The sequence below is a fragment of the Oncorhynchus kisutch genome, linkage group LG6 (assembly GCF_002021735.2).
Source record: "Oncorhynchus kisutch isolate 150728-3 linkage group LG6, Okis_V2, whole genome shotgun sequence".
Lineage (NCBI taxonomy): Eukaryota > Metazoa > Chordata > Actinopteri > Salmoniformes > Salmonidae > Oncorhynchus > Oncorhynchus kisutch.
In genome coordinates this window covers 83,581,032-83,600,053 of record NC_034179.2, presented here as the reverse complement: position 1 = coordinate 83,600,053, position 19,022 = coordinate 83,581,032, and the positions used below count along the sequence as shown (strand labels likewise).

General features: G+C 47.8%; 1 protein-coding gene and 1 long non-coding RNA gene across 2 annotated transcripts in view; one reads left to right on the top strand and one right to left on the bottom strand.

Moving 5' to 3' along the window:
- Positions 1-19,022, top strand: part of LOC109880750 (potassium channel subfamily T member 2) — a 94,476-nt gene that overhangs the window by 21,980 nt on the left and 53,474 nt on the right. Inside the window, exons 3-7 of the mRNA XM_031828004.1 lie at positions 11,906-11,985; positions 12,466-12,568; positions 14,287-14,343; positions 16,025-16,073; positions 16,371-16,430. Coding sequence (XP_031683864.1) covers positions 11,906-11,985; positions 12,466-12,568; positions 14,287-14,343; positions 16,025-16,073; positions 16,371-16,430 — 349 coding nt within the window. The remainder of the gene's footprint in view (positions 1-11,905; positions 11,986-12,465; positions 12,569-14,286; positions 14,344-16,024; positions 16,074-16,370; positions 16,431-19,022) is intronic.
- Positions 16,681-18,170, bottom strand: LOC109880761 (uncharacterized). The gene is made up of 4 exons (XR_004210458.1): positions 17,935-18,170; positions 17,434-17,592; positions 17,213-17,352; positions 16,681-17,080 (listed from the first exon to the last, which is right to left on the bottom strand). It is a non-coding gene; the product is annotated as an uncharacterized LOC109880761 (long non-coding RNA).

Sequence of the window (19,022 nt, the reverse complement as noted above, 5' to 3'; positions counted from 1 at the left end):
TCCGCAACAAAGCCTCCTTCACTCACGCCGCCAAGCTTACCCTAGTAAAACTGACTATCCTACCGATCCTCGACTTCGGCGATGTCATCTACAAAATGGCTTCCAACACTCTACTCAGCAAACTGGATGCAGTCTATCACAGTGCCATCCGTTTTGTCACTAAAGCACCTTATACCACCCACCACTTGCGACTTGTATGCTCTAGTCGGCTGGCCCTCGCTACATATTCGTCGCCAGACCCACTGGCTCCAGGTCATCTACAAGTCCATGCTAGGTAAAGCTCCGCCTTATCTCAGTTCACTGGTCACGATGGCAACACCCATCCGTAGCACGCGCTCCAGCAGGTGTATCTCACTGATCATCCCTAAAGCCAACACCTCATTTGGCCGCCTTTCGTTCCAGTACTCTGCTGCCTGTGACTGGAACTAATTGCAAAAATCGCTGAAGTTGGAGACTTTTATCTCCCTCACCAACTTCAAACATCAGCTATCTGAGCAGCTAACCGATCGCTGCAGCTGTACATAGTCTATTGGTAAATAGCCCACCCATTTTCACCTACCTCATCCCCATACTGTTTTTATTTATTCACTTTTCTGCTCTTTTGCACACCAATATCTCTACCTGTACATGACCATCTGATCATTTATCACTCCGGGGTTAATCTGCAAAATTGTAATTATTCGCCTACCTCCTCATGCCTTTTGCACACATTGTATATAGACTCCCCCTTTTTTTCTACTGTGTTATTGACTTGTTAATTGTTTACTCCATGTGTAACTCTGTGTTGTCTGTTCACACTGCTATGCTTTATCTTGGCCAGGTCGCAGTTGCAAATGAGAACTTGTTCTCAACTAGCCTACCTGGTTAAATAAATAAATAAAGAGTCTCCCACCGCAGCTGTAGATCTCTGCAGTTCATCCAGAGTGATCATGGGCCTCTTGGCTCCTTCCATTTCAATATTATCGCTTGCACAGTGCTCCTTGGGATGTTTAAAGCTTGGGAAATCTTTTTGTATCCAAATCCGGCTTTAAACTTCTTCACAACAGTATCTCGGACCTGCCTGGTGTGTTCCTTGTTCTTCATGATGCTCTCTGCGCTTTTAACGGACCTCTGAGACTATCACAGTGCAGGTGCATTTATACGGAGACTTGATTACACACAGGTGGATTGTATTTATCATCATTAGTCATTTAGGTCAACATTGGATCATTCAGAGATCCTCACTGAACTTCTGGAGAGAGTTTACTGCACTGAAAGTAAAGGGGCTGAATAATTTAGCACGCCCAATTTTTCAGTTTTTGATTTGTTAAAAAAGTTTGAAATATCCAATAAATGTCGTTCCACTTCATGATTGTGTCCCACTTGTTGTTGATTCTTCACAAAAAAATACAGTTTTATATCTTTATGTTTGAAGCCTGAAATGTGGCAAAAGGTCGCAAAGTTCAAGGGGGCCGAATACTTTCGCAAGGCACTGTATATAATAGGCGGTGTCAGAGGAAAGCCCATTAAATTGTCAGAGACTCCAGTCACCCAGGTCATAGATTGTTTTCTCTGCTATGGCACGGCAAATGGTACCGGAGCCCCAAGTCTAGGACCAAGAGGCTCCTTAACAGCTTCTACCAACCAAGCCATAAGACTGCTGAACAATTAATCAAATGGCCACCAGACTATTTACATTGACCCCCCCCCCCTCCATTTGTTTTGTATACTGCTGCTTCTCGCTGTTTATTATCTATGCATAGTCACTTCACCCCTACCTACATGTACAAATTACCTCAACTAACCTGTACCCCCCCGCACACTGACTCGATACCTGTACCACCTGTACAGTATATAGCCTCGTTATATACTATACTGTGTTACTTTTTGCAATTTCTTTGCTTTAGTTTATTTGGTAAATATTTTCTTAACTCTTCTTGAATTGCACTGTTGGTTAAAGGCTTGTAAGTAAGCATTTCACGGTAAGGTCTACACTTGTTGTATTCGGCACATGTGACTAATACAGTTTGATTTGATTTGTATTGTATTAACTGCTGTATAAAGGTTGTGATGGGTCAGTAGTGCTGTGATGGGGATGGTCAGTGTCTCTCTGGTGCTCACTCAGGTCAGTAGTGCTGTGATGGGGATGGTCAGTGTCTCTCTGGTGCTCACTCAGGTCAGTAGTGCTGTGATGGGGATGGTCAGTGTCTCTCTGGTGCTCACTCAGGTCAGTAGTGCTGTGATGGGGATGGTCAGTGTCTCTCTGGTGCTCACTCAGGTCAGTGCTGTGATGGGGATGGTCAGTGTCTCTCTGGTGCTCACTCAGGTCAGTGCTGTGATGGGGATGGTCAGTGTCTCTCTGGTGCTCACTCAGGTCAGTGCTGTGATGGGGATGGTCAGTGTCTCTCTGGTGCTCACTCAGGTCAGTAGTGCTGTGATGGGGATGGTCAGTGTCTCTCTGGTGCTCACTCAGGTCAGTGCTGTGATGGGGATGGTCAGTGTCTCTCTGGTGCTCACTCAGGTCAGTGCTGTGATGGGGATGGTCAGTGTCTCTCTGGTGCTCACTCAGGTCAGTGCTGTGATGGGGATGGTCAGTGTCTCTCTGGTGCTCACTCAGGTCAGTAGTGCTGTGATGGGGATGGTCAGTGTCTCTCTGGTGCTCACTCAGGTCAGTGCTGTGATGGGGATGGTCAGTGTCTCTCTGGTGCTCACTCAGGTCAGTGCTGTGATGGGGATGGTCATTGTCTCTCTGGTGCTCACTCAGGTCAGTGCTGTGATGGGGATGGTCATTGTCTCTCTGGTGCTCACTCAGGTCAGTGCTGTGATGGGGATGGTCATTGTCTCTCTGGTGCTCACTCAGGTCAGTAGTGCTGTGATGGGGATGGTCAGTGTCTCTCTGGTGCTCACTCAGGTCAGTAGTGCTGTGATGGGGATGGTCAGTGTCTCTCTGGTGCTCACTCAGGTCAGTAGTGCTGTGATGGGGATGGTCAGTGTCTCTCTGGTGCTCACTCAGGTCAGTGCTGTGATGGGGATGGTCAGTGTCTCTCTGGTGCTCACTCAGGTCAGTGCTGTGATGGGGATGGTCATTGTCTCTCTGGTGCTCACTCAGGTCAGTGCTGTGATGGGGATGGTCATTGTCTCTCTGGTGCTCACTCAGGTCAGTGCTGTGATGGGGATGGTCATTGTCTCTCTGGTGCTCACTCAGGTCAGTGCTGTGATGGGGATGGTCATTGTCTCTCTGGTGCTCACTCAGGTCAGTGCTGTGATGGGGATGGTCATTGTCTCTCTGGTGCTCACTCAGGTCAGTGCTGTGATGGGGATGGTCAGTGTCTCTCTGGTGCTCACTCAGGTCAGTGCTGTGATGGGGATGGTCATTGTCTCTCTGGTGCTCACTCAGGTCAGTGCTGTGATGGGGATGGTCATTGTCTCTCTGGTGCTCACTCAGGTCAGTGCTGTGATGGGGATGGTCATTGTCTCTCTGGTGCTCACTCAGGTCAGTGCTGTGATGGGGATGGTCATTGTCTCTCTGGTGCTCACTCAGGTCAGTGCTGTGATGGGGATGGTCATTGTCTCTCTGGTGCTCACTCAGGTCAGTGCTGTGATGGGGATGGTCAGTGTCTCTCTGGTGCTCACTCAGGTCAGTGCTGTGATGGGGATGGTCATTGTCTCTCTGGTGCTCACTGAGGTCAGTGCTGTGATGGGGATGGTCAGTGTCTCACTGGTGCTCACTCAGGTCAGTGCTGTGATGGGGATGGTCAGTGTCTCTCTGGTGCTCACTCAGGTCAGTGCTGTGATGGGGATGGTCAGTGTGAGGTCTGTTGTCTCTCTGGTGCTCACTAAGATCAGTGCTGTGATGGGGATGGTCAGTGTGAGGTCTGTTGTCTCTCTGGTGCTCACTCAGGTCAGTGCTGTGATGGGGATGGTCAGTGTCTCTCTGGTGCTCACTCAGGTCAGTGCTGTGATGGGGATGGTCAGTGTGAGGTCTGTTGTCTCTCTGGTGCTCTCTCTCTCTCTCTCTCTTCTCTCCCTCCCTCACACTTTCTCTTATGCTCTCATAAATGCAATTTCAGAAATGCAAATGTCATCCCTCAGGCCTAATTTTGCGTGACTCACCATTAGATGAATCCTGGCCTTTTCTCTCTGTTGTCTTTTATCTAGCAGGGAACGTTTGTTTTAGTAGTTATTTATTTGTTATTACCGTCAGGGAAGACCTGTGGTTTAAATCGCCATGGATCCTTTATTATAGAAAGGAAGAATTAGTTTGATAAATTGCACTTGAACTGATAGTAAAAGCTTCAAACTGTTGGTTCTGTTTCCTCTGTTTTCCAACGGTTGTCTTCTCGAGGGCAGGTTAGTCTATCGCTTGTCACCTGGTGACTGTCACACCTCACACACCACCATTGGTCAGTGTGAAGTCTGTTATCTCTCTGGTGCTCACTCAGGTCAGTGCTGTGATGGGGATGGTCAGTGTTTCTCTGGTGCTCACTCAGGTCAGTGCTCAAAAACATTAAAGGCACAATCAGTGATTTCAATAGCCTGGGCCACTGTCTTTGGTAAGCTGAAGGATGGGTCACGGTTAATGTAAACACTGAAATTCGTAGAGCTATGGATGCAACGACTTGATTCATGAGATCAACATCATCATTTGATTGATTGTTATAAATGACATTCCCCGTCTTAGTACAAGTGTCTGTTTTACCCACAATGCAAGGTTGTATTACTTCATCCATTGTTTATCAATCATCACATTTTCTCACTGCAACCATTTGTAAATCAACAGTTGTTTCAACAGCTGTTTCAAGTTGTTCTAAGTTCTTTGCAGTAGGTTTTTGTCATTTTAGTCAGTAAACAATTATTTTTGTTGTTTAAAAATCTGTTTAATTAATGACCGTTGAACCACATTAAATCTTCTAGATGATCTATTTAAAGAAGAAAAATAAAATAATCAATCATCAATACTAATCAACCTTACCTCTGGTTCTATCTGACATGTTTCTTTGTTTGAAGCAATATTTGCCCTTTTTCCACTAATACAATTCAAAGATTTAATCTACCAAAGCAATTATTTTGAGCAATTATCTACTCTTACATCATAATGAGTAAAGCTTTTTGGGAAAAGTAGCCGGGTTATTGCTAGGAGCGATGTGTTATTGTGTGGTTTGTTCTTCTTTGGCTTTGAAATAATGTTCTTGGTGAGTTTTTAGTGTGTTTTTCTTGTTTCCCTCCTTTAGATAACAATCACACTATAATCTATCCCACGGCTATATTTCCACTTTACTTCTTCTCTTCTGTGGCCCCCTCAAGTCTCAAAGCTGCCTCTTAGAAGCACATCAGGAGTGACTTCTCAAATGATTTGTTCGTTGCTGTGGAAAGTTGCCATGGCTTCTTTCAGAGTTGGAGGGACTATAAAGAAACTCATAAATAGAGATATGGATGGTTGGACGGCTGAAAGGGTGATCACCTTTAGTGTGTAGAGTAAGGAAATAACACTAGTGGGAAGAGGCAGGGTGATGGAATGAATAAGAGATGGGTAATTAACAGCAGACTGAAGGTAGGAGGGGGATGGGGATGGGAGAGGGAAGATAGGAGGAGGAGGGGGATGGGAGAGGGAAGATATGAGGTGGATGGGAGAGGGAAGATAGGAGGGGGGTGGGAGAGGGAAGATAAGAGGAGGAGGGGGATGGGAGAGGGAAGATATGAGGGGGATGGGAGAGGGAAGATAGGAGGGGGATGGGAGAGGGAAGACAGGAGGAGGATGGGAGAGGGAAGACAGGAGGAGGAGGGGAATGGGAGAGGGAAGATAAGAGGGGGATGGGAGAGGGAAGATATGAGGGGGATGGGAGAGGGGGATGGGAGAGGGAAGATGGGAGGAGGAGGGGGATGGGAGAAGGAAGATAGGAGGAGGATGGGAGAGGGAAGATAGGGGGAGGAGGGGGATGGGAGAGGGGAGATAGGAGGAGGATGGGAGAGGGAAGATAGGAGGAGGAGGGGGATGGGAGAGGGAAGATATGAGGGGGATGGGAGAGGGAAGATAGGAGGAGGAGGGGGATGGGAGAAGGAAGATAGGAGGAGGAGGGGGATGGGAGAGGGAAGATATGAGGGGGATGGGAGAGGGAAGATAGGAGGAGGAGGGGGATGGGAGAGGGAAGATAGGAGGAGGATGGGAGAGGGAAGATATGAGGAGGAGGGGGATGGGAGAGGGAAGATATGAGGAGGAGGGGGATGGGAGAGGGAAGATATGAGGGGGATGGGAGAGGGAAGATAGGAGGAGGAGGGGGATGGGAGAGGGAAGATAGGAGGAGGATGGGAGAGGGAAGATATGAGGGGGATGGGAGAGGGAAGATATGAGGGGATGGGAGAGGGAAGATAGGAGGAGGAGGGGGATGGGAGAGGGAAGATATGAGGGGGATGGGAGAGGGAAGATAGGAGGGGGATGGGAGAGGGAAGATAGGAGGGGGATGGGAGAGGGAAGATAGGAGGAGGATGGGAGAGGGAAGATGGAAGGATGAGGGGGATGGGAGAGGGAAGATATGAGGGGGATGGGAGAGGGAAGATATGAGGGGGATGGGAGAGGGAAGATAGGAAGAGGATGGGAGAGGGAAGATAGGAGGAGGATGGGAGAGGGAAGATAGGAGAGGGAAGATATGAGGGGGATGGGAGAGGAGGATGGGAGAGGGAAGATATGAGGGGGATGGGAGAGGGAAGATATGAGGAGGATGGGAGAGGGAAGATATGAGGAGGATGGGAGAGGGGGATGGGAGAGGGAAGATAGGAGAGGGAAGATATGAGGGGGATGGGAGAGGGAAGATAGGAGGAGGATGGGAGAGGGAAGATAGGGTGAGGAGGGGGATGGGAGAGGGAAGATAGGAGGAGGATGGGAGAGGGAAGATAGGAGGAGGAGGGGATGGGAGAGGAAAGATATGAGGGGGATGGGAGAGGGAAGATAGGAGGAGGAGGGGTATGGGAGAAGGAAGATAGGAGGGGGATGGGAGAGGGAAGATAGGAGGAGGAGGGGGATGGGAGAGGGAAGATATGAGGGGATGGGAGAGGGAAGATAGGAGGAGGATGGGAGAGGGAAGATAGGAGGAGGAGGGGGATGGGAGAAAGAAGATAGGAGGAGGATGGGAGAGGGAAGATAGGAGGAGGAGGGGGATGGGAGAAGGAAGATAGGAGGAGGATGGGAGAGGGAAGATAGGGGGAGGAGGGGGATGGGAGAGGGAAGATAGGAGGAGGATGGGAGAGGGAAGATAGGAGGAGGAGGGGGATGGGAGAGGGAAGATATGAGGGGGATGGGAGAGGGAAGATAGGAGGAGGAGGGGGATGGGAGAAGGAAGATAGGAGGAGGATGGGAGAGGGAAGATAGGAGGAGGGGGATGGGAGAGGGAAGATAGGAGGAGGAGGATGGGTGAGGGGAGATAGGAGGAGGGGGGATGGGAGAGGGAAGGGAGGAGGAGGAGGGGATGGGTGAGGGAAGGTTGGAGGAGGATGGGAGAGGGAAGATAGGAGGAGGAAGGGGATGGGAGAGGGGGATGGGAGAGGGAAGGTTGGCGGGGGATGGGAGAGGGACGGTAGGAGGATGAGGGGGATGGGAGAGGGAAGGTAGGAGGAGGAGGATGATGGGAAAGGGAAGGTAGGAGGAGGAGGGGGATGGGAGAGGGAAGGTAGGAGCACCCCACAAATGATCTCTCTAATTCTCTCTTTCTTTCTCTCTCTCGGAGGACCTGAGCTCTAGGATCATGCCCCAGGACTACCTGACATGATGACTCCTTGCTGTCCCCAGTCCATCTGACTGTGCTGCTGCTCCAGTTTCAACTGTTCTGCCTTATTATTATACGACCATGCTGGTCATTTATGAACATTTGAACATCTTGGCCATGTTCTGTTATAATCTCCACCCGGCACAGCCAGAAGAGGACTGGCCACCCCACATAGCCTGGTTCCTCTCTCGGTTTCTTCCTAGGTTTTGGCCTTTCTAGGGAGTTTTTCCTAGCCACCGTGCTTCTACACCTGCATTGCTTGCTGTTTGGGGTTTTAGGCTGGGTTTCTGTACAGCACTTTGAGATATCAGCTGATGTACGAAGGGCTATATAAATAAATTTGATTTGATAGTAGGAGGAGGAGGATGGGAGAGGGAAGGTAGGAGGAGGATGGGAGAGGGAAGGTAGGAGGAGGAGGAGGAGGGGAGGGGGAAGGTAGGAGGAGGAGGAGGATGGGAGAGGGAAGGTAGGAGGAGGAGGAGGATGGGAGAGGGAAGGTAGAATGAGGAGGGGAGAGGGAAGGTAGGAGGAGGAGGAGGATGGGAGAGGGAAGGTAGGAGGAGGAGGAGGATGGGAGAAAGAAGGTAGGAGGCGGAGGAGGATGGGAGAGGGAAGGTAGGAGGAGGAGGGGGATGGGAGAGGGAAGGTAGGAGGAGGAGGGGGATGGGAGAGGGAAGGTAGGAGGAGGAGGAGGATGGGAGAGGGAAGGTAGGAGGAGGAGGGGGATGGGAGAGGGAAGTTAGGAGGAGGAGGGGGATGGGAGAGGGAAGTTAGGAGGAGGAGGGGGATGGGAGAGGGAAGTTAGGAGGAGGAGGGGGATGGGAGAGGGAAGATAGGAGGAGGATGGGAATGGGAGAGGGAAGGTAGGGGGAGGAGGAGGGAGATGGGAGAGGGAAGGTAGGATGAGGAGGGGAGAGGGAAGGTAGGAGGAGGAGGGGGATGGGAGAGGGAAGGTAGGAGGAAGAGGAGGATGGGAGATGGAAGATAGGAGGAGGGGGAGGATGGGAGAGGGAAGGTAGGAGGAGGGGGATGGGAGAGGGAAGGTATGAGGAGGAGGGGGATGGGAGAGGGAAGGTAGGAGGAGGAGGGGAGAGGGAAGGTAGGAGGAGGAGGAGGGGGATGGGAGAGGGAAGGTAGGAGGAAGAGGAGGATGGGAGATGGAAGGTAGGAGGAGGAGGAGGGAGATGGGAGAGGGAAGGTAGGAGGAGGAGGAGGGGGATGGGAGAGGGAAGTTAGGAGGAGGAGGGAGATGGGAGAGGGAAGGTAGGAGGAGGAGGAGGGAGATGGGAGAGGGAAGGTAGGAGGAAGCCTGATATCGTTTAGTTGTAAGTAAAACAGATTCATGTGTGGAAAACAGGGACAGGTGCCAGAAAGCAGAGCATTCACCATTTTTACTTTGTTTATCTACATTTAATTTAGAGGCTGATGCTGTACAGAAAGTTCCAGATTGTGCTTCATAGTGCTGACTGTGTAGAGGACTGTTCCATTACAAAGTGGAACATTTTCTAGAGCTAATGCTTTGATCTTATCAGTGCTAATGTAGGAATTAGTACGGACCCAGTTCAAATCCACTGCCACAATACCATACCATCTAAACCCCAGCCTGCCTAATGTACCATGGCTTTAGCTCTGTATCTAGTGATAATGAGGGTCATTCAATCATTTAAAGTGCGACACATACTGTTCCCAGATCAGCCGTATTCTTTAACTGTTATGACTCTGTTACCTATTTACATATATTGTGGTATAGCAGGCAATGTGTACTTTAAGGCCAGATGTTAATGAAGGGTAGAGCCTACAGTAAATATGGGACATGTGTGTTTAATGGTAATGGTTGTCTGCAGATAGGAGTAATCCATCTCTTTAGCCTCCCTACTGCCACTTTAATGGCAAGTGCATTGTGTAACGTTTTCTCACTGCATTCGGTTGCAAATACGTTTCTTACCCACTGGTGCATTTTACTCTCCTTGGTGTTTTTTTAGCATTTTATCCAGCATGGTCATGTATACAAAGAGTTGGCTGACAGATCTACAGTGTGTGTGTGCGAACACGCGTGTCTGAGAGAAATATCGACAGAGAGAAAGATGCTCCATCACCATAGCAACAAAGAGCAACGTTTCCTATGTGCTAAGAGTGTATGGTTGCTAACGGTGTGTGTGTGTGTGTGTGTGTGTGTGTGTGTGTGCGTGCGTGCGTGTGACTGACTGACTGAGGGACCACTATGTGGGGTCCTGGTTTTCATCTACAGTATTAAAACCCTGTGAAGACCCCCACCAGTAAGGAGATTAGATTGTGACCTTTCAGTTTCATCTGTGTACATGAGGCACAGCACCTGTGTGTGCTGGGCCTCTGTTTTCATCCTGTGTCTGGGTCATCCAGCGCTGCCTTCCTCTACACCACTTTCTGTAGGATGAAAGAACAGAAGAAGTGGCCAATCTCTCATGAGGGGGTCTACCAGGAAATGAGATTTCCTGATGACAGTGTGTATGTGTGAGTGCATGCCGGACTGCGTGCGTGCGCATATTTGTGTGTGTGTGTTCATATGTATGTATCCATGGAGTGCACTCACTACTCTTGTCTTTGTTTTGTATGTTATCCCATGTGACTGAGTTCCTTCCTGTATGTGTCCATATACCGATATAGGATCTTAATGGCATATATAGGTGTGCATTTCAGGCGTTGGCTGTGTGTGTACTATGTGGTCTGTCTGGCAGTAGGGACTGAGGGGGGTGAGGGAGGAGAGAGCAGTAATTATGGACTCTTCATATTCAGCAGAACAGAGGGAAGTCATTTGTTGCTGTATATTTAATCAGCAGAGATAACGAGGCTGACTACAGCTGCCATGGCAGGCTGACTGACTGGGGAAGACACACAGCGACATCATTTCCTCCCGTCTTTAATATAACCTAACCACACTGTTATTTATTTCCCAACTTATTGCTGCTGTTCCTATAACCATTATCACCTCTCTCTATGTCTCTCTCTCTCTACCTCTATTCACTCACTCCACTCTCCTCTTTTCATTCTCGCTCTCTGTTGTCTCATTTCTTTCCTTTTATTTTCCCATATCTATCTACCTCTCCCTCAATCTCCACTACTCCCCCTCCCTTAACTTTGGTATTCACCTGTTACCCATCTTCCTCTTCACTGGTCATTCTCCATCCATCCCTCCCTCTCTCTATCCCTCCCTCTCTCCATCCCTCCCTCTCTCTATCCCTCCCTCTCTCCATCCCTCCCTCTCTCCATCCCTCCCTCTCTCCATCCCTCCCTCTCTCTATCCCTCCCTCTCTCTATCCCTCCCTCTCTCCATCCCTCCCTCTCTCCATCCCTCCCTCCCTCTCTCCATCCCTCCCTCTCTCTATCCCTCCCTCTCTCCATCCCTCCCTCTCTCCATCCCTCCCTCTCTCTATCCCTCCCTCTCTCCATCCCTCCCTCTCTCTATCCCTCCCTCTCTCCATCCCTCCCTCTCTCTATCCCTCCCTCTCTCCATCCCCTCCCTCTCTCCATCCCTCCCTCTCTCTATCCCTCCCTCTCTCCATCCCTCCCTCTCTCCATCCCTCCCTCTCTCCATCCATCCCTCCCTCTCTCTATCCCTCCCTCTCTCCATCCCTCCCTCTCTCCATCCCTCCCTCTCTCCATCCATCCCTCCCTCTCTCCATCCCTCCCTCTCTCCATCCCTCCCTCTCTCTATCCCTCCCTCTCTCCATCCCTCCCTCTCTCATCCCTCCCTCTCTCCATCCCTCCCTCTCTCCATCCCTCCCTCTCTCCATCCCTCCCTCTCTCTATCCCTCCCTCTCTCCATCCCTCCCTCTCTCCATCCCTCCCTCTCTCTATCCCTCCCTCTCTCCATCCCTCCCTCTCTCCATCCCTCCCTCTCTCTATCCCTCCCTCTCTCCATCCCTCCCTCTCTCCATCCCTCCCTCTCTCCATCCCTCCCTCTCTCCATCCCTCCCTCTCTCCATCCCTCCCTCTCTCTATCCCTCCCTCTCTCCATCCCTCCCTCTCTCTATCCCTCCCTCTCTCCATCCCTCCCTCTCTCCATCCCTCCCTCTCTCTATCCCTCCCTCTCTCCATCCCTCCCTCTCTCCATCCCTCCCTCTCTCTATCCCTCCCTCTCTCCATCCCTCCCTCTCTCCATCCCTCCCTCTCTCCATCACTCCCTCTCTCAGGGTGCAGGTAGAATTCTACGTGAATGAAAACACTTTCAAGGAGCGCCTCAAGCTGTTCTTCATCAAAAACCAAAGATCCAGTGAGTTGTCAATGTTCAGACATGGAGTTCCTACTTATTGTCCTATAGACTGGCTGTCATTACATAATCCTTTCTGTTTGGGTGTTCCTTCACATGATTGGTTGCTTCGTTAAGTGCTCTGTCGGTGGTCTTCCCTAAGTGGTTTTGACTGTGTGTGACGTGTTGTCCTTTTGCTCTAGGTATATTCCTGTATGTCTATATGTTCTGTATGTCCTATCAATGTCCTCTGTGTCCCATTAATTTTCTCAATAACCAAATGGCTGTGTTTACACTGGCAGCCCAATTCTGATCTTTTACCCAATTATTGACAAAAGATCTGATCAGATTGTTCAAAAGACCAATTAGTGGCAAAAGATCAGAATTGGGCTGCCTGTGTAAACACAGCCATTGATTGATGATAATGTATTATGTTTAATTGATTAATTCATTGACTTTATTGATTAATTCCTTGACTTGCTGTGGTTGGTTTATGTGCTGCAGGTCTGAGGGTGAGGCTGTTCAACTTCTCTCTGAAAGTATTGAGCTGTCTCCTCTACATGGTCAGAGTCCTACTGGATGACCCACAGGAGGAGAGACAGGACTGGTGAGGAAGGGGGGGTTAATAAGAGTGGCTTTAGTATTGGAGAGGGAGTAGGGAGTATTGGTGGAGAGGGAGTAGGGAGTATTGGTGGAGAGGGAGTGAGGAGTATCAGTGGAGAGGGAGTGAGGAGCATTGGTGGAGAGGGAGTGAGGAGTATCAGTGGAGAGGGAGTTAGGAGTATTGGTGGAGAGTGAGTTAGGACTATTGGTAGAGAGGGAGTGAGGAGTATTGGTGGAGAGGGAGTTATGACTATTGGTGGAGAGGGAGTTAGGACTATTGGTAGACAGGGAGTGAGGAGTATTGGTGGAGAGGGAGTTAGGAATATTGGTGGAGAGGGAGTGAGGAGTATTGGTACAGAGGGAGTGAGGAGTATTGGTGGAGAGGGAGTTAGGAGTATTGGTGGAGAGGAAGTTAGGAGTATTGGTGGAGAGGGAGTTAGGAGTATTAGTAGAGAGGGAGTTAGGAGTATTGGTGGAGAGGGAGTTAGGATTATTAGTAGAGAGGGAGTTAGGAGTATTGGTGGAGAGGGAGTTAGGATTATTAGTAGAGAGGGAGTTAGGAGTATTGGTGGAGAGGGAGTTAGGAGTATTGGTGGAGAGGGAGTTAGGATTATTAGTAGAGAGGGAGTTAGGAGTATTGGTGGAGAGGGAGTTAGGAGTATTGGTGGAGAGGGAGTTAGGAGTATTAGTAGAGAGGGAGTTAGGAGTATTGGTGGAGAGGGAGTTAGGAGTATTAGTAGAGAGGGAGTTAGGAGTATTGGTGGAGAGGGAGTTAGCAGTATTGGTGGAGAGGGAGATAGGAGTATTAGTAGAGAGGGAGTGAGGAGTATCAGTGGAGAGGGAGTTATGACTATTGGTGGAGAGGGAGTTAGGAGTATTGGTGGAGAGAGAGTGAGGAGTATTGGTGGAGAGGGAGTTAGGAGTATTAGTAGAGAGGGAGTTAGGAGTATTGGTGGAGAGGGAGTTAGGAGTATTGGTGGAGAGGGAGTTAGGAGTATTAGTAGAGAGGGAGTGAGGAGTATCAGTGGAGAGGGAGTTATGACTATTGGTGGAGAGGGAGTTAGGAGTATTGGTGGAGATGGCGTGAGGAGTATTGGTGGAGAGGACGTGAGGAGTATTGGTGGAGAGGGAGTGAGGAGTATTGGTGGAGAGGACGTGAGGAGTATTGGTGGAGAGGGAGTTAGGAGTATTGGTGGAGAGGACGTGAGGAGTATTGGTGGAGAGTGGTCAGTCAGTACTTACTATGGAGCAAGAGGGATAGGTAAAGATGAGATGTAAAGGTTAGGTTTAAGGTAGTTTTGCTTGGCCAGGGGCTGGGAGATAGAGACCAGATGTAGGGAAGGACAGTGGAAAGGGAAAGAGTAGGGGGTAGAGAAATGGGTAATGTTGAGAACACCGGCATTACAATTCTGGAGGAAACAGAGAGAGAGAGATATTTGAGGTCATATAGGATGGGGTTGAGGAACACAGGAAGCTAGAACTCTTTGAATGTCCAAACATGACACGTTTCAGTCCTCTTGTTATGCATGTTTCCCCTGTAGTCTGGACTGTTCCAAACATGACACGTTTCAGTCCTCTTGTTATGCATGTTTCCCCTGTAGTCTGGACTGTTCCAAACATGACATGTTTCAGTCCTCTTGTTATGCATATTTCCCCTGTAGTCTGGACTGTTCCAAACATGACACGTTTCAGTCCTCTTGTTATGCATGTTTCCCCCTGTAGTCTGGACTGTTCCAAACAGAATGCATCGGTCCACCCCAGCAGGACCCAGTTTGACTGGTAAGTTTACATGTTTATGTCCCATTCATCTTTAATGAGGAGCCAAGACTGGTCTGGGAGTCTAATACAGAGAGAGAGATGTTCATCTTGTGTCCACCACAGAGCACTGTAATGAGACCATGTACAACAGACAGTTAATGATACTGTGAGTAATAGAGAGGTTGGAGATGTAGACATGGTACATTATGCAGGTTGACGTTTATTGTCATGACTCTTGCCCTGGAGGCAGAACTGAGCGATTTCCGCTTGATGGGTCAACTGCATAGAAAAAATTGGCTATATCCTAAAAATGTATGAAAACAAAAATTTGCTTTTTGGTCTTAATTTAAAGTTATGGTTAGGCATTAGGGTTAGCAGTGTGGTTAAGTTTAGGGTTAGATTTTGATGCCTGTGGCTGTGCCAGCTAGTGACCATTCTGCCTCCAGGGCAAGAATCATGACAATAAATGCCAACCTGCAAACATTACATTATTGCAGTAGCACATTAGTTTGTCACAATGTTACCTGTATGGTTTTCATGCCAACATAATATGTACTGTATGTCGTGTCCATATAACCTAATTAGCAGCTGCTGTCTGTAAACCAGTGAAAGGCTGATACAGGAAATGTCTTGGGGCTGCTGTGAGTGTGTGTAAACAGAAACTATTTGAATTAGGAGTCGTGGGACTGATGATTTGCACTTAAAAGTGAACTTAGTTTGCACTCATCCAAAATGTCCTTACTAGGAGTGGAATGTCCAGTGGTGTGGACTGAGATTCAAAGGCACGAGTGAGTGAGTGAGTGAGTGAGTGAGTGAGTGAGTGAGTGAGTGAGTGAGTGAGCGAGTGAGCGAGTAAATGACCAACAAACCGACCATCCAACTGACTGAGTATGTCCCAGATGTGACTGGTCCCTTGGGCTCTGCCTCCAGTCCTGCTCAGGGACATATTTATTTAATTGGCGGCTGGTGACACTGTGTAAACTCTGGCTATAAATGAATAAGGAGTATGACAGAGTGTGCTTAATAAAGACTTTGGCTGGCCGTTGCTCCAGGCAGCACACTAAGAGGACACAAACACACACTCCAGGCAGCACACTAAGAGGACACAAACACACACTCCAGGCAGCACACTAAGAGGACACAAACACACACTCCAGGCAGCACACTAAGAGGAAACAAACACACACTCCAGGCAGCACACTAAGAGGACACAAACACACACTCCAGGCAGCACACTAAGAGGACACAAACACACACTCCAGGCAGCACACTAAGAGGACACAAACACACACTCCAGGCAGCACACTAAGAGGACACAAACACACACTCCAGGCAGCACACTAAGAGGACACAAACACACACTCCAGGCAGCACACTCCGAAGGCAGCAATGATAAGCCCCGAGAGGCCTCTGGATAGAGCCTCTTTCTCACAACAGAGCTGTAAATCTGCATTCATGTTATCTGCTAATATTGATTGTGATGCTTTTTCACAGAGGAAGTCTAATGGCAGCTGTAGTTCAGAACCACTCGCTTGTGAAAAACATAATTACAAGAGGCGTTATGTCATTGGATTGATCATATTTGAAAGGGAGTCCTTTTAATATTTACCCCTGTTACATCTCCTTTTTCTTTTATTCTCCCTCCTTTCCTCTCCTCCCACTGTGTCATGTATGATGTGCTCTGTTTGTTCTGTGTCTGCAGGTCTCTTATCATCTGGGTGAATAGGCCTCTGCCTCTGTGGGCTCTACAGGTCAGACACAATGTTGAACTGTCATATTAACAAGGCTGTCTGCACACACATGCAAGCACACACACACACACACACACACGCACACACACACACTCTCTCTCTCTCTCTCTCTCTCTCTCTCTCTCTCTCTCTCTCTCTCTGGTTTATTGCTTCACTTTAACTTCTTATTGATGGAGTTCAATCATCAAAATGATGATTCCACCCACTCTCTGTCTCTCTCACTCTCTATTGCTGTTACTACTCCAATCTTTCTCTCTCTCTTTCTTTCTCTCTCTCTCTCCTTTCATCTCTCTCCAGGTGCTTGTAGCTTTCATCAGCTTTTTCGAGACCATGTTGCTTGTGTACCTCAGCTACAAGGTCAGTACACTGTAAATCTGTTCCCTGTAAATGTACAGAATTATACTGAAACCAGAGTTGCCAACTTAATATTGTAATTTTGCTGTAATATATTTTACAGTACTATTTCCCTTACTGTAAAACAGATTACAGCATCCCAAAATTACAGTATTGTGCTGGTATCTCTGGTGCCAGGTCAATGCTGTAAATTTACAGTGAAATTCTCACTGAAATCTAAATGTAAGAAAAACTTAATTTGTACGTAAAATAAATATATTTAAATTGGTAACAATATTAACAACAAATTACACAAAATAATTGACTATAGAAGTAACAACAGTTGACACATATAAGTTAAGTTACACAGTTAACCAAATAAGAGCAACACTACAAAACTAATTTAAAAACAATATTGTTTGCCTGTGTGTGGGGAGTGTGGGGAGACAGAGACTAAGAGAGAGAGGAAGTTCAAATTGGGATTGGGTACAATCCTAGACCTATGATCAGGGGCAACTCTATTCGGGGTAAGGGTGTTCAGAGGCGGTGAAACACACAACGGGACAGTATGTACAGTAGAGCATCCAGGAGAGAGAAGTCAGCGCAGAATCAGGTGTTCATCATGGGGCTCCGTAACAATCCTCCTCAGTTCTGATTTGTCAGCTCTTCTCACCCTTAGGACAAGCATAGAACAATACATAATAGAATGAGAGACCAGGGATGATGAGCACCAGGGATGTTACCCTGAGGGTTAAAAGATAGGTGACATAGGGCATATCAAGCTGGTGTTGTGTGTGTGTACTTACCTCACTAGAGGTCATTCAAACTGAGAGCCCAGTGAACCCAATCACACAGGGTTGTGACATCTGAGAACACTGTGTCCCTGTGTTGTTGCCGTTCATGCTCTCCCCATTGAGTAGCCTGTATCAAGGTGACATCTAGATGGCTACCAATATGAGTTATTTATTGTGTAGGCTGCTATCCCATTTGAAATATAATCCTGGGGCGGAAAAAATTGGCCACTTACTTGCTACCGCCGGCAACACTGTGTTACAGCTGCTCAGTGACAAGCACCTTAGTTCGCAAACACCTCGATACAATACAGGCGCAGTGCTCATTCGAATCCGCTTTGGTGGCTCGCGACTGGTGTAACGGCCCACGACGTGGTTTATGTGTCAAATTCAGCCTGTCAATCAGGAAAAATAAACGTTGCGAAGGAAATAATATGGGTAATATCTTTTGAACTGCTAGAAACAAACCATTATCTCTGTAGTAGCGGTGAAAACATAACAGTCACTAATCTGTGCTCAGTTTATCCTCTATGGCACTCAGAGGCTGTGGTGTACCTAAAAGCCTATAATCACAACAGTTATTATCTGGGTTGTGTCAACTTGAGCTAGCTAACTAGCTGGCTAGATAGATAGATAGCAAACGTTAGCCAGCTAGCTAGCTAGGTTAGCTAAGAAAATTGCAGTAATTCAACATTAGCCAGCAAGAAAAATACCTATAAACAAGTCAAGGTACCTACCCAGAAGCTGCTGAAAATATTCTTCCACTTCACAGCCGCTTCAAGAAGATATTTACTAAAATAGTCATGTGTCTCACCCGACAGGTTGGCGCCTGAAACTGATCATTTGAATCTACAGTAGGCATAAGCTATTAGTGTAAAAAAATACAATATGTTAGAGTAATTTTTACAGGAAGCTTCCAATTACAGTCAATAACAGTATTTTTGACCTGTTCACCGGATGTTCTACCTTGTCCCGGACAAGCCAACTGACATTTACTCCTGAGGTGCTGACCTGCACCCTCTACACACCACTGTGATTATTATTATTTGACCCTGCTGGTCATCTATGAGCATTTGAACATCTTGACCATGTACTGTTTTAATCTCCACCCGGCACAGCCAGAAGAGGACTGGCCACCCCTCATAGCCTGGTTCCTCTCTAGGTTTCTTCCCTAGTCACCGTGCTTCTACATATGCATTTCCTGCTGTTTGGGGTTTTAGACTAGGTTTCTGTATAGCACTTTGTGACATCGGCTGATGTAAAAAGGGCTTTGTAAATAAACTTGATTGATTGATTCTTTTTCAGCATTTTACCATAATGCAGTGCTATCTACAGCATTAATGCTGTAAAACACATGTACTGTATTTTACTGGGAGTTCTACAGTGTTTTAGTGTTGAGATTACAGAATTACAGAGTCCCTTCACAGACACTGCTGGAGATGGATAGCTATTTTGGTGCCCCACAAAACAACAAGCCTCAGTCTGTGTATGTCTATGTAGATACATGTGACATGTCCTGGGGGAATGTACTTTACAGTCTAGATTAAGCATATATCTGAGCAGGGCCGTCTCCAGGCATAAGCGACGTAAGGGGTTGCTTAGGGCCCCCGGTATTCACATTTGTTTTGGGGGGGTGGGACTCAGTCGGGGTCTCAAATTACTGTTTAGAGTTAGAATAGTAGAATAACCAAGGTTCACATTCGAAATGTGGTTGTGCATCAGCAGTTTTTCTATTGTTATGTCAGTCACTGACTGTCACTCAATTCACCCGGTCAGCTAACGATAGTTTGATTGGTAAATTAGTCTAGCCAGCTATCTAAACTTG